This window comes from Furipterus horrens, unplaced genomic scaffold (genome assembly GCF_987537825.1).
Source record: "Furipterus horrens unplaced genomic scaffold, mFurHor1.1.pri manual_scaffold_13, whole genome shotgun sequence".
Lineage (NCBI taxonomy): Eukaryota > Metazoa > Chordata > Mammalia > Chiroptera > Furipteridae > Furipterus > Furipterus horrens.
In genome coordinates this window covers 55,166,686-55,180,999 of record NW_028327183.1, presented here as the reverse complement: position 1 = coordinate 55,180,999, position 14,314 = coordinate 55,166,686, and the positions used below count along the sequence as shown (strand labels likewise).

At 54.1% G+C, this 14,314-nt stretch overlaps 1 protein-coding gene across 1 annotated transcript in view; it reads left to right on the top strand.

The window, feature by feature from the left end:
* The first annotated feature begins 265 nt into the window (after nt 1–265).
* LOC149995427 (leukocyte-associated immunoglobulin-like receptor 2) overlaps nt 266–14,314 on the top strand; it is a 35,443-nt gene continuing 21,394 nt past the window's right edge. The window contains exons 1-3 of the mRNA XM_090259221.1: nt 266–307; nt 672–707; nt 2,081–2,401. Of these exons, the coding sequence (XP_090115347.1) occupies nt 274–307; nt 672–707; nt 2,081–2,401 (391 nt within the window). The 5' untranslated portion in view covers nt 266–273. The remainder of the gene's footprint in view (nt 308–671; nt 708–2,080; nt 2,402–14,314) is intronic.

Genomic DNA, 14,314 nt, shown 5'->3' with positions numbered 1-14,314 from the left:
CGCACGCTCAGCAGGGGGCGGGGAGGGGGCGGCTGGAGCTGAGCTCAGACTCTGAGCGGGCGGGGAGGTAATGGCTTTGGAAACCCAGGCCCTCCGCTGCCTCATTAGCAGGAAACTTGGGAAGAACTGGAGAAAGCTCTTCCGCTTTGTACGAGGACATTGACGTAGCAACCACCAGATGGGCCCCGACCAGCACTTCCTGTCCCTGCACCAGCTGCAGGCTCTGCCCTTCACCCTCTGGCTCCAGGACGGCGTGTGAGCTGCAGGGCTCCCATGGGCCCCTGTCCCACCGCCCTCCTGGGCCTTGGTGAGTTCTGGAATGGGCGGACGGCCTCCCTGGACAGGTCGGGGGAAGCTGGTCCTGACCCCAGCCCCGGAGACTCCTGGTCCCCCCTGGGGGTCTAACCCCCACCCAAGTCTGACTTGGGAGGTTGAGTCCTAGAAGCAGGTACCTGGGTATGGGGACAGGATCAGACTGAGAAGCTCTTTGGGAGAGGGGACTGGGGTTTTACTGAAACTCAGAGCAAGAAGAGGGGCTGTGCTCAGAGGTGATGCTGAGGAGGGCGCTGGGAATTCTTGGGGGCTGAGCCCCTGCCTCCATCAAGGCCCCCAATGCAGCCACCCGAGGAGCCGGGCGCTGGGCGTTTTTCTCACGATGGCTTCTCTTCCAGTGCTCTGCCTGGGCCAGACCGTCCGCACGCAGCACGGTGAGTCTACGTTTTACAGTTTATGCTTTAACTTTTTCTTGTTGTTGTTCTATTGTAGTTTCCCCAGTTTTCATGATCTGTTCTATTTTTAGAAGAAATAATAATTTCCTTAGAGTCCTCTGAGGGCTTATGGTCAGGAAGAATGAGACCCGGGCCCCTCTCTGTGTCTGGGTCTGTCTGTTCTCACGCTATCTGCTCCCCGATCTGTTTAGCCCTGGCCCTGCTGTCACTTCCACAAATGCCACTGTCCCGCTGCACCTGATCCCTCCCAGGCTGACGTCTCCTCTCGCTGGGCTTGGCTGGTTCCCCCTTGCCCATCTTCCCGGTCTCCACTCAGCGCTTCTTCCTTCTGACTCCCAGACGAGGTCGGCTGTCCCTGGGTGGCTGGGACCCCCACACTGACCCAGGGCCCATATCCCTGCCAGGGGCTATGGGTTTGCACCATCCCATCATTGGCCTCTGTGTTCTCTCGACCCTTTCAGACAAGGAGGCTGTGTCCTTGTGTGTGTGTCTCATGTTTGGGGGCAACATGGAGCGCACCTGTCTTTGCATGAGAGGAGCCAGGATGTGGTTGAAAGAATGAGCGAGGGAATGAGGGGGGAGCCTCGGCCAGCGCTTGCCTTTATCAGGGACGGCATGACGTGGGTGCCACCTTCCTCTGTCGGACCTACAAGCCCTTTCTCTCCCCTGCCCCAGCCTAGTGACACACGTGGGCTTTCCAGGAGCCCCAATAATAAGAAAAAGAGAACAGGCAGTGGGGAAAGTGGAACATGCAGAGGGAACCAGAGAGGAGTGCTGCTCAGAGGACGTGCCCTGGAGGCGGGGACCCTCTGGCACTGGGGTCTTGTGACCAGATCGGGGCGCGAGCTCCACCTCCCCCACTGGACTTCCCGTGGAGCTCTGCAACGCCCATGGCCCGCCACGGTGTCACCCAGCTGTCCTCAGACCCTGCCCAGGTCATTCCCACGTCTCAGACACCTGCTTCCCTGTCGCCACAAATGACCCATCGTCCTCATCCTCTGCCTCCCTCCCAGTGTCTCTGTCCCTTAGAAAGTGGTCATGGCAGGGAGACATGCCTGGGGCCCAGCCTGCTCTTTGTCACCCTGAGAAAAGCCCGGCATGTCTCCAAGCCTCGGGGTCCTGTGTCACGGGGGGGGGGAGGGGGTCACCGCAGTGATGAGAGCTCACTGTCCCCTACAGTGGGTGGAGGGGGTGGTGTTTGGGGGAAGGACGGTGGGAATGTTCTACACCGGGTGGTGGGGTGGTTGCTCAACTCTGCAAGTTGGGGAAAAGCATGGAGGGGAGCACTGGGAACGGGGGGCTGTGAGGTCGGCGACTTCCTCCCATGGACCCTGAGCTCTGCTCCCTCCCAGGGGTCTGGCCTAAACCCTCCATCAGCGCCGAGCCGGGCCCTGTGCTCCGCCGAGGACAGCCTGTGACCATCGTGTGCCGGGGCCCAGCGGGGGCTGAGAAGTACCGCCTGGAATACGGTGGAGGAACTGTGCATGGGGAAGAGAAAAGCATGCCTCGGCGTGGCTCACCGGGGACGGAGGCCAGGTTCCGTGTTCATGCAGTGAGTAAAGCCATGGCCAGGAGTTTCCGCTGCCTCTATCGCAGAGGGGCCTGGTGGTCGGAGCGCAGTGATGTGCCGAAGCTGGAGGTGACAGATGAGGACGTCCCCAATTCACCCTCAGGTTTGCTCCAGGTCCCTGCATCCTGTCCCCGCTGTGTCCCCTGTCCCAGGGTCCCTGCTCTCCAGGGGTCCACTGTTCTAGGGATACCCTGCCCCTCTGCCACATGTCCCTCAAACTTCGCATGCAGCTCAGGGCCCTGGAGTCCTATCCCCTCCGGGCACCACAGTGGCCTGGACACTGAGCCGGCATGGGGTGGGCTGGGAGCTGTCCTGCAGGGCTGGCTGGGGAGGGGACTTCCAGGGACAGAACCCCTCCAAAGATACCTTTGTCCTTGTACTCAAGATGGTTTAAGTCTTTTTTGTCTACTTGGGCACACTCTTGGGGGCCCCAGGTAATGTGTCCCCTCTGGACAGTGCTTTGGGGGGACCTTTGGGATGGAGATGTCCATCCCCGGTGTGGTCAGCTCCTGAGACGTCCCGGAGTCAGAGTTCATGGGAGGGGGATGAGGAGGGTGGGGTTCTTCCTTCAAAACCAAGTATTTTCTCTCCCTTTGCTCTTTATGCTGCGGTGACTCAGTCTCCCATGGGTCAGTGCGCATGTCCAGGCCATCCTGACCCTGTGACCCCTCCATGCCCTGGGAAGTGTGGGCGCACAGTGGCCCTGATAGGTGGGGTCAGCCTCCAGGAACTGCTGACCCTGTGGGCAGGTGCCCCGGCTACCCCTCATCCTGCTTGTCTCTGGGCCGGGGACCAGCTGCTTTGTGCTCACGTAGCGAGGATGGTGGGACATTCTGAGGGGTGTCCAGCCCCCAGACAAGCAGGAGCAGAGAACTGCATCCTGGTGTCCTCCCATCTCCCTGTCCCCTTTCCTGGGAGTCTAGGGGGCATCCCCTGTGCTGACAGGTGCAGGGACAGAGGTGAGGGGTGGACGCTGGGGGAGCTAAAGGGCCAGGCTGAGGGGGACAGGCCGAGGAGGAGCCTGGGCTCAGTGCCTCCCTGCCCCACACAGGAGCCCGCTGAGACCTTGGTCTCCCACCCGGAGCCCCCTCCTTGGCCAGGGAGTGAGGCCTCAGCCTGGGGCATCCTTTCCTCTGGGCCCCGCTGGGGAGTGGGCAGCGTGGTGGCAGTGGGGCAGGGGCCTGCTTCTCACCTGGTGGGCAGACACTCGGTGGCAGTGAAATGTTGCACCTCAACTGCCACAGGCCTGCTCACCTGGGGGTTTGTGAGCCGGGAGGGGAGACCCGCCCTAGATCCCCACGCGAGTCTGCACCTCGCAGCTGTGCGTGGACCTGGGTTCCTCTACCTGGGGATACACCCAGGGGTCTCCAGGTGGGCGAGGGCAGGGGCTGGGGGTTCCCAGTGCAAGGAGAGTCTCTGCAGGACAATCCCCCAGTCCCTTCTCATTCACAGAAAAACCCCCTGAAGTCACCCCCACACCCACAGAAGCGGGCTCCCAGACAGGTAAGTCACCTGGGAGAGTGCCGGGGTGGAGGGTACTGAAAGGGGCAGGTCCTCCCCAATAAAGAAGCAGCTCCTGTCTCAGGTCCTGGGCTTGGCTGGGCCTTGTCCACCTGTCAGTGACCCCCTGTCCTCTGCTTCCAGCCCCCGCCTCCCGGAATTACACGCTGGGGAACTGTGTGCGTCTCGGCCTGGCTGGCGTGCTCTTGCTGATCCTGGTGGCGATCCTGGCAGAGGCTGGGCACAGCCAGTGCAGGTCCCCACAGGGACCACAGGGATGAAGACCGGGAAGCTCCTGCTGGAGGGATGAGGCCGCAGGCCCCAGAAGGCACCTCCCCCAGACCCTGAGGTTCATGCTGGAGCCCAGGAGACACAATGCTGCTCCCTCTGTGGCCTCCACGGGAGGCTGGCCTTTGAGACTTCTCCATCCTCATCCTCATGCACAGGGTGCTCAGCAGTGACATCCTGGCCCCTCCTGCGTGGTCCCTCTCAGGTCTCCAGGGTTTGGCCCCAGGTCTGACTGGCACCAGGATCATGGCCCCACCCCTCTGCTTCCTGGGCTCCCTTCTCGCCAGGTTCTAGGACAGGCCCCAGGTCCCTCCACCCTCTTCCCCCCACTCCTCGCCCTGGAGTCCCACATTCTCACCTGCTTCCTGGGAACCAAGACTTTGGTCCCACCCACACCCATCACCTGTGGAACTGCACCTGCTCTGGGCCCCCGCACCCACTTCTGTCCCTGGAATGGTCTCTGCCTGCTGGGTCTGTCCCCTCAGGTCCCAGCTGACTTGGATCTGACGTCCCGGGAAGAGACATCCACCCAAACCACGGAGAGATGTCATGCACTCTCCTCAGGATGGCGCTGCTGAAATCGTTGTTAAATGACGGGGACTCGGCTTATTGGGGTGATCACTTCACAATGTATATAACTGACTAATCCTCGTGTTGTGCACTTGGAATAAAATGTTGTATGTCGACTGTCATTGTAGAATCAATTAAAAACAATTACTGAAAAAGGAGGGCAGCGAGCGTTGCAAGGCTGTGGACGAACGGGAGCACTTGTGCGCGGCGGGGTGCAAAGCGGCGCAGGAACGTCGCGAGCCCGGCACCCGACACTCGTGGTCTCAGGGCGCCCCAGGTTCCTGCAAACCCGGGCAGGGGGTCCCTGACAAGCTCCGACCGCACCCCGGACGCTCCATCCGAACCTCGCCCGCCGGAGACGGAAGCCCAGCCGGGCGCGCGGGGGCTCCAGGGCCTGGGGGACTCGGCGGGACTCGGAGCCGCCGCCCTGCGTCTGGGCTGCACCCGCGCGGGGTCCCCGGGCGGCGGCCGGGGTGCGGGACAAGCAGGAGCCCCAGGCACCTCCTCCTGCAGAGCCGGGCGGGCACGCGACCCCGCGCCTCCCCTGTCCCCGCACCGCCGGCAGCGGGGAGGGAGGCTCCCTTCGCGCCCACCGAGGCTTCTCCTCTCCGGGACACTGCGGGGGGTGGGGGGTGCCCTCTGCCAAGTGCCCACTGTCTGAGGGGCGGGCGGGGAGGGGATGTCACGTGTCAGGCAGGAAGCGCTGGAGGAGCTGAGGGGTGAACCCCCCACCCCCACCCCATCGTTGTCTTGGAGGGCAGTGCCTGCGGGCGCTCTGGGGGCGGCTCTCGTCCTCCCAAGGAAGGAAGTGAGGGCTGTTGCTACCAGGAATCGTTGGGGATGGACTGTGCAGCTTATTCACAGGACGTGGCGAGAACGGGGGACAAGGAGAGCGCCCCTTTTCTCGGTGAACCGTGACTGTCAGGAAGCATCACCCAGACACCGAACACCGTCTTCCCGACAAGGGGGGGTCCTCTCTGCCTTAAAAACAAAGGCTCCCCGGAGGCCTGTTATCTCCCCATCCACTGGGAGAAGGGAGACGATCCAACACCCGCCCTTCCCTCCCCAGCGGACACGAGAGCGCTTCTAAGGGCTCTGGTCTCCAAACTGGGTGCAGGACGCCTGAGGCCGCCGGAGGGGCCCATAGGGACACACCCGGGACAAGCACTCAGCATCCCGAGCCTGCGCTGGGCCCGTGAGTGAAGAGGAGAGGCCACAGGGCCGGCGCGTGTCCCTCCTGCCACCCAGAATGCAGCCCAGACAGTCCCCAGCTTGAGGACAGCGTGAGGACTGTGATTCCAAAGCCCCTTCCCGGCCACGTTCATAGAAACGGAGTGTCGGCTGGAAAGTCCCAGGAAGAACCAGCAGCTTCTCCGAAAACACAGGACCTCACGTCCACGGAAGGGTTAGAAGCTCACCTCGCAGCAGCGTGAACTCTAAATCCTGCTTTAATTCCTTAGATTCTCCTGGGACTCAGCCTCCAAACTCCCTCACTGATGACAGACACCGGGCAGGAAACAAGCAACTTGCGGTGGCCTCACAGCAAGGTGGGGAGGGGGAGAGAGCAGGCACTGCCCATCACCCTCACTTCCCCAAACATGTCCTGAGACCTCCCATAACTGTAGGTTTTCAGATCACTTTAAGTTTAAAAAAAAACAAAAACTTTTTTATACAAAGGAATCCAGGAACTGGATGAATGACAAATATAAATATCTGCTTACTGATCTCACTTTGCTTTTCATGCTCAGGAGAGACAGAAATCGGAGCTCTGAGGTGGAGTTGCCGATGGAGGAAAACGAGTTCTTAGGAAGGACACCCGAATTGTCTAGACAGTTCCTCATCTCATGGTTCATCAATTCCATCCATGGGGAAACCATGGAAAACAAACCAACAACAACAACAAAAAAAACCAAACGGAATAGAGAAGAGATTCCCAAAGTAGAAGTATTAGCCCTACTTGCTGATCTAACAATCTAGCCAGTCTTTAACCTCAGGGGTCCCTGCGGTACCGGGAAGCTATGACTGAAGCGTCAGAAAGAAGATAAGTCCCCCTGGCTGGTGTGGCTCAGTGGATGGAGCATTGGTCAGTGATCCAAAAGGTCACTGGTTTCATTCCCAGTCAGGGCACATGGCTGGTTGCCAGTTGGGTCCCCAGTTGAGGGCATGTGAGAAGCGACCACACACTGATGTTTCTCTCCTGCTCTTTCTCCTTCCCTTCTGCTCTCTCTAAAAATAAATAAACAAAATCTTCAAAGGAAAAAAGAAGAGAAAGATAAGTCCCGAGAGAGCACTCTGGGATCCCGCAGATGGGTCACCTAGTGACCCTGTCTCTGCTGACTTAGAAGGAAATGGACCTCTGCTCCCACAACCTGTGGGGACTCTCGTCTCCAGCACTAAAGACTCTGGAAAGAATACAATGGACACCTGCCCCTCTCCTCAAGAACACCTCAGTTTTCTACTTCAGGGATGTGTAAACGGCATTGGTCTAAAAGTACCAAGGAAGACGTGACCTCTGGCAGCACGGGCTAATCTTGCATGATGAACGCACAAGGTGACATGGAAGGAGGGTACCATGAAAGTCCATATGAACAACATTTAGAGCAAAAATGCCCTCTGTTTTAGAGACAGAAAAAAGTTAACAAAACTTTCTCAAATTGTGTCTAAGTAGCATAGCTCATGGGTGCTTTCTAAGAAATACAAACAAGTAGTCTTAGCAGACGGTGGGCGATGGGCCACGCTGGGCATGTTTCCCACACAGTAGCTTCCCCCTCCGACTACAGTAAAAGCTACGACTGGTTCAGGCCTTGGGTAGAAAGGCCACGTCTGTCGGGATGCTAAAATATTGGCGGTATGATGGCAGGCAGGATCCGTGCCTCCACGTGCATGTTTTCCCAGCTCGCCCTTATCTTGAGAGTGTCTTCATCCACAAGTGCCACGCGACCTCCCAGCACTCCTTGGCCCCATGCCCCTTTGGGGCAACCTGTATTGGGGGTTCCCTACCCTTGGCCACATGTCCCTCAATGTTCACATGCAACTCAGGGCCCTGGAACCCTGGGCCCATCTGGACACCCCCATGATGGGGACACTGACCCAGTATTGTGTGTACAGAGCTGTCCCTGCTGGGCCAGGTGGGGAAGGGACCCCCAGAAGTCAGGTGGGAACAGACACCCTCGAAGTGAACATGGGTCCTTTCCTCAGGATGGGGTTAAATTGCCCTTCCCATGGGTGCAACTCTGGATCCTCAGGCAGCGTGTGCCCTCTGTGGTCACCCAGCACTGGGCAGGTCATGTGGTCCAGGGGCCCAGACCAGGGATTTTGGGTAGTGCTGTGTGTTTGGTCCCTGAGACGTCCTGGACTCAGGATCCCATGCAGACACTTCAGCCTCAGGAGCAGCTCCCTGCTGCCTCTGTGAGGTCAAGCGCAGCCTGGTGGTGGGAGGGGAGAGGAGTGACCCCTCCCCCACAGCAGGATGGAGCAGGGTGCCCCTCCCAGGTCTCCTGAGCCCCACTGACCCCATTTCTCAGGATGGGATCAGGGACTGAGTGATGCAGATGTGGCCTGTGAGTGGCACTTGGGGTGGAGAGGGCCCAGGCTGAGTGGGAGGGACCCCAGCAGCACCCCCATAGCATCAGCCCTTCTCCTGCCCTGTTCACAGGAACCCCCAGAGCCATCAGCTCCACCGCCCTCACACACACCCAGAGCCCCCACCTCAGCTGGTGAGTAGACACTTCAGCCTGGAGGGGCTTGGGGGGCTCCGTGAGGTTGACCAGGCTCCGTGGCTCGACCCTCTTCCCTGGGCGACGCTTAGAAACTGTAAGACCACAGCAAGGGGCTGGCACCGCGGGATGTCACTAATGTTCCTGACTGCGGTGGCATTAACTGCAGGTTTGACCTACTGGGTGCCAGGCCCTGTGAAAGCATTTCCTGCCAGCAACTGCCCATGAAGGGGTGCTAGCCTGACCTCTGAGAGACCCGCTTTTTTTAATCTGCAGAAACACAGCTCCAGTTTTTTGCCCAAAGACACAGGTGATGGAGAGGCCAATCCAGCCCAGGGCGGCCAGAGCTCAGACCTCAGGGTTTGTTCGCAGCTCTGCAGCGCCCCTTGTGGTCAGAGTCCTCCTATCTGCAAGACTAGAGACAGAGGGACAGAGGGACAGAGAGAAAAGGGACAGAGGAACTGATAGCTCAGCTTCCAAACTTGGACATTTGGAGAAAAGGGACCTTTTGATGGTTGTACCCGAACAGCGACTAAGTCACCTGGAGGCAGAGAGACCCCCGTGGGGGAATCCTGAGCACAGCGCTGTTGAAGGGACACAGGGCACCGCGTTTAAATCCGATCCGCGGGACAGGAGCAGCGGGACAAGCTCTTCCTACCACTGAGCAAGTATTTTCTTGTCACGTCGTCTGCAGCCGAGGACCCCCGCGGCGGGCTTGGGGCACACGGGGAATGAGGAGATACGGTCCCTGTCCTCCCAACCCTAATGGGGAGAATTAACTAGAATGACAAAAAAAAAAAAAAGGTAAATATTAAAATGTCTATACGTGCAAATATAAATATATAATTTATAGTGTGAAGTTTCAGATCTCTAAATTCCATTGTTAGGGTATATGTTTAGATTATATATTAAAGATGTAAGTAATATAATTAATAAAATACATTAACATATCACAAATGAATGTAGACTACATTATTATACATGATGTTATCCATCAATTCACGTATTTCTAAAACTGATATATGTAGATTTTAACATATATACCATACAGGATATAATAAAATGTATATTTGGTATAATTGATATTATCTATAATATGTCATATAAGTTCTTTTAAATTATCTTTTAAAAATATTTACATTATTTAAATCATACATATATAAGTTAAATCATCTAATTACATATATTTACATTTACTGGAATTATATTATACTCAAGTATTGATTATATATTAATACCCCCTACATATTACATGTGTTATACACATATTGCACATACATGTAATCTGAAGTTGCCATAAAGGTCACAAAGGGAAGCGCAGGCAGCGCAGTGTAGAAACGAGGGTGGGGGCGCTGCTCCCCGAGAAGGAACCGGGACGCGCTCCCTGTGCGGGGCCGACCCCGGAGCTCAGCCGCCCACCTGTGACCGGTGCTGGCGCGCGTGGGCAGGGGGGTCCCTGGCACCGTGACGGACACCCGCGCATGCCCTTAAATATCTGTGGGCGCGGGACCGCGGGGTTACCCGTGGGGACAGGACAGACGTGGGTACGTTCATCCTTACGGACAGTCCCACGGGCAGGGCCGCTCGGGGGGAGCCGGTGAGGGCCGCGGGGCCCTCCTTCTCTTCTTTCTCCTCCTCCTCCTCCTCCTCCTCTTCCTCCTCCTCCTCCTCCTTCTCCCCCCTCCTTCTCCTTCTTCTCTCTCTCTCTCCCTCTCTTTTTAAAAAATCAGTAAATATATCTGTGCACGAAGATTTCTTTTTTGGAAAATACAGATCAACTGGACTATCCGAGATTTACAAATCCTGTTCTTTAAAATACACGAGAAAGTGAAACTTCAGCTACACTAGTAGATACAATGAATGTTTCCAACAGCGAACTCATATGTGTAACGGGAAGAGAAAGCTTCCTACTGTTTAGTTTAAGAAAGGAAAAAGACGGTCAACTCATTTTAATGAAAAAATGAGAAAATGACCCCAATAGACATTTCAGAAAACTAAAAATGGATATGCATATTACCGAAACTGCATGCAAATACCCCCAACTGCATTAGTCGTCAGAGAAGTGCAAACGAAAGCCACAACAGTGTAGCAAAAATAAAAGGGTGGAAACTCAGAAGCTTGGTAACGTAAACAGGAAACTGAAATGCACGGGGTGTGAACGGATACCATTGTTTGAAAAATGTTTGGCGGTACCCACAAAAGTAGAATAAATGCACAGGATGAAAAAAAAAACAATTTACGCCCCCAGCTTTAGAGCAGAAATGTACATACAGGCTCAGTGAGAGACACGCATGAAGGCATCGAAAGCGATATTATCCATCATAACCAACTAAACAGAAACAGACTCATCGAAACAGAGAACAAACTAATGGCCACCAGATGGGAGGAGGTTAAAGGTGGGGAGTGAAAGGGGAAGGGTCAAAGGGCAGCTTGGTAGCCACAGAACAGTCACCGGGCTGTAAAGTCCAGCACAGGGAATAGAGACCATAATATCGCACTAAATGTAGGGTGTCAGATGGGTGCTAGACTTATTGGGGGGAATCGCTTCATAAATGATATAAATGTCTAACCACTACGCTGTGCCCCTGAAATGAATATGATATTGAATGCCAACTGCAATCTGAAATTTAAAAAGTTTAGACGTAAATGAGAAAAGTAAATAAATAAACAAATGGGGAATTAGAATGGATAGAAACGTTGTGATTATTTCCACCATCAAGGACTCCAGAGGAAAGGCGGATCTGTTGTCTGCACCCCCACGCATTACTGTGGATAAATCTGACAAATGTTTGGTTTAGGAAGAGAAACCAGGAACCCACAAAAGACAGCAGTATACGTTCACATCTCTGTAAAGAACCAAACACACTGTTGCAAGCCAGGGTGGTCATCGCCTTTGGGGGGAGGTTACTGGAAAGAAGATTGAAGGCACCCTGGCTGGTGTGGCTCAGTGGACTGAGTGCTGCCTGCAAACCAAAAGGTCACCAGTTCCATTCCCAGTCAGGGCACATGCCTCTGTTGCGGGCCAGGTCCTTGGTTGGGGGCATGTGAGAGGCAACCGATCGATGTTTCTCTTCCTCTCTTTCTCCCTCCCTTCTCCTCTCTCTAAAAATAAATAAATACAATATATTTTTTAAAGCCATGTTTTATAAAAAGAAGAAGACCAGAGAGAGCTCACGTGGGTCTCGAAGTGTCTGTTTGGGAGTCGGGGTGGTGGGGAGGACGGGGTGCCCAGTCTGTGGAAATCCATCCGGCTGTGCACCTGTGTGTGAACCTCTGGTCTACGTTGCTTCTACAGAAGAAAACGCACAGCGAGACACAGCATGGTCAAACGGTGAAACACAAAGACAAAATTATGAGAGCATTGGAAGAAAAAAAGACGTCTTTTCAGACAAGCAACCATAAGATTTAATTTTATTCACAACAGAGAGACCTTGTTCAAAGTGCCCCAAGAAAGCAGATGGCAGCCTAGAACGCCACAACGGGACAAAATTGGCAGAAAACTTAGTTATAGAAACGTCTAACCACTATGTGGTGCCCTTCAAACTAATAAAATATGGAGTGTGGACTATAATTGAAAAAAAGGAGAATACATTTTAATAAACTGGCCCCCTGTGATTTCACTCACATGTGGGCTATAAAACAGAAAGCTACAAATACACAGATGAAAAAGAAACAAAAAATTGTAGTCACAGACAACAGTGTGGAGGTGACCGGAGGGAAGGGGGGTTAAAGGGTAAAGGGGGCCAAACCGGAGGTGAAGATTAGACTTGGAGAGGTGGGCACACAATGCAACATACAGGTGATGTGTTACAGAAACGTGCACTTGAGACCTATATGCTTTTTTAAAAGAATTTTAAATTTTATTTCTTTAGAGAGAGGGGATGGGAGAGAGAAAGGGAGAGGAGCATCAATGTGTCGTTGCCTCTTGTGCGCCCTGAACTGGGAACCTGGCCCACAACCCGGGCATGTGTCCTGACTGGGAATTGAACTGGTGACCTTTTGGGTCACAGACCAGTGCTCAGTCCACTGAGCCACACCAGCCAGGGCTCTGAAACCTATATGCTTGTATTAACCAGTGTCACCCCAATGCATTCTATGACAAAAAAAATTGGGACATACTATTTCTGATTTCAAAAATTACTTTGAAAATTATAGTCTGTCATAAAGTCCAAAGTGTGATGAGTTCATGTGAAAACTACGTGCACACAGATACATATGTGGTAACACTTTTTACAGAAGAGTGAGGGCAACGTGAGCACAAGATTTTGGGTGCGGTTCTTTGGGGTGGGGACGTCCGGGGGCAGGTTGGGTACAAGTGACACAGACTCTATTTTGACCCATTTCTGTCTTTCTTGCAGGATGTTGATTTCACAGGGGTTTTCTTTATGTTTTTGTTTGTTTGTTTAATTTTCTCTAAGGTGGCCTTTAGACATGGACAGCAGCATGGGGATATGTGTGGAAAAATCAGCTTTCAGAGAAAAAGAAAAGAAACACCTGATTTGTAGCATTTGCCAGTTTCTGTGGCGTGAGTGCTGACCGAGGCTGATTTCAAGCAACCGAGGTGGTGTCCCTGAATGCGGAATTGGCAGAGACATCCACAACCAGGTGTCAGGAGCCAGTGTGAGCTGCCTGGCCCCAGCTCACCACTGAGGGTAGCATTGAAGCCAGTGAAAATGGTCTCTATCCAAAGGCCGGGGGCTACTGGGCTGTCCTAAAGCAAAATAAGGGTGAGGGAGGGAGAGGAGGGAGAGTGAGCAGTGAGAGGGAAGGAGGGAGAGAGAGAAAGAGAGAGAGAGAGAGAGAGACAGAGAGAGAGAACGAAGGAGAGAGGGGGAGATGAAGAGGATGGATAAAGAAGAGAGACAGATAGATAATGGATGGATGGATGGACAGACGGTAGACAGACACACAGGGAGACAGACAAACATGTTGGTAGGTAAAGGTGGATGATACATAGATGATTCTTAAATGCTACATAGATATCTAGACATAAATATAAGATTGATCAGTGAAATACAGATGAGAGACCATGAGGATGAAGTTTAATGGACAGGTTGATATAAGTTAATGATAAATAGATATAGGTAGATGAGAGATACATCAATATAAGACAGAAAGCTAGTAGAGGATGAGGGAGAGACACAGAGAGAGAGAGATGGGGGATAGAGAGAGAGAGTCTTATTTTGCGAAGGAATAAGAGGATTTTAAATGAAACCCTCAAGAAATAGATTTTACATGTATCATACGTGGCTCTAAAATGAAATTCAAAGGCACATTCAGTAACTCATTGGCCTCCACGTAGGAAAACCAATGGCTTTGTACGTGTGCTGAGTCAAAATTCTAGTTGGAATCATCACTTGAACGTGTGTTGCAGATGTTTTTGTCTTACAAGAATAACACACTTGCCTGTTTCATTGGAAAAGCTGTATTGGGTGCTCTAAGCAGACCTTGTAATTCAGGAAAGTTGAAAGCAATTAAGCTTTGACCTGAGTTGAGCCTTTGGGAGGCAGAGCTGCACCCCCATAAACACTCATGAGAGACCTGAGCGGCGAGGGCGGCCTGCCGCGGCCTTGGGTCCTGCAGAAAACCGTCGGGGGGCTGGGCGCCTCTCTCAGCCGCAGCCCGGGGAGGGTCCGAGACCTACGGGGCGGAAGGAAAACCGCTCGTGTGTATGTATAGCTGCTGTGCGCACTGTGGTGTGGGGCCCGACACACCACATCCCGTGTACACGCTGGTCTGCGGCGCCGCCGAAGCCTGTTGACCCCCCACGTTTGTCTCCGGTGGTCTCAGCGAGCCCCGAGAAGGAAGGCGGGGTGGGGGGCAATGGTGGGAAAGCCTGCCCTGAGGACGCGGCCTTCCCCAGGCCAGGGCTGCAGGTGGGGCCCGTGGGAAGCTGAGTTCATCCACCGCCCACGTCCGGGCCAGGCAGCCAAGGCTTACAG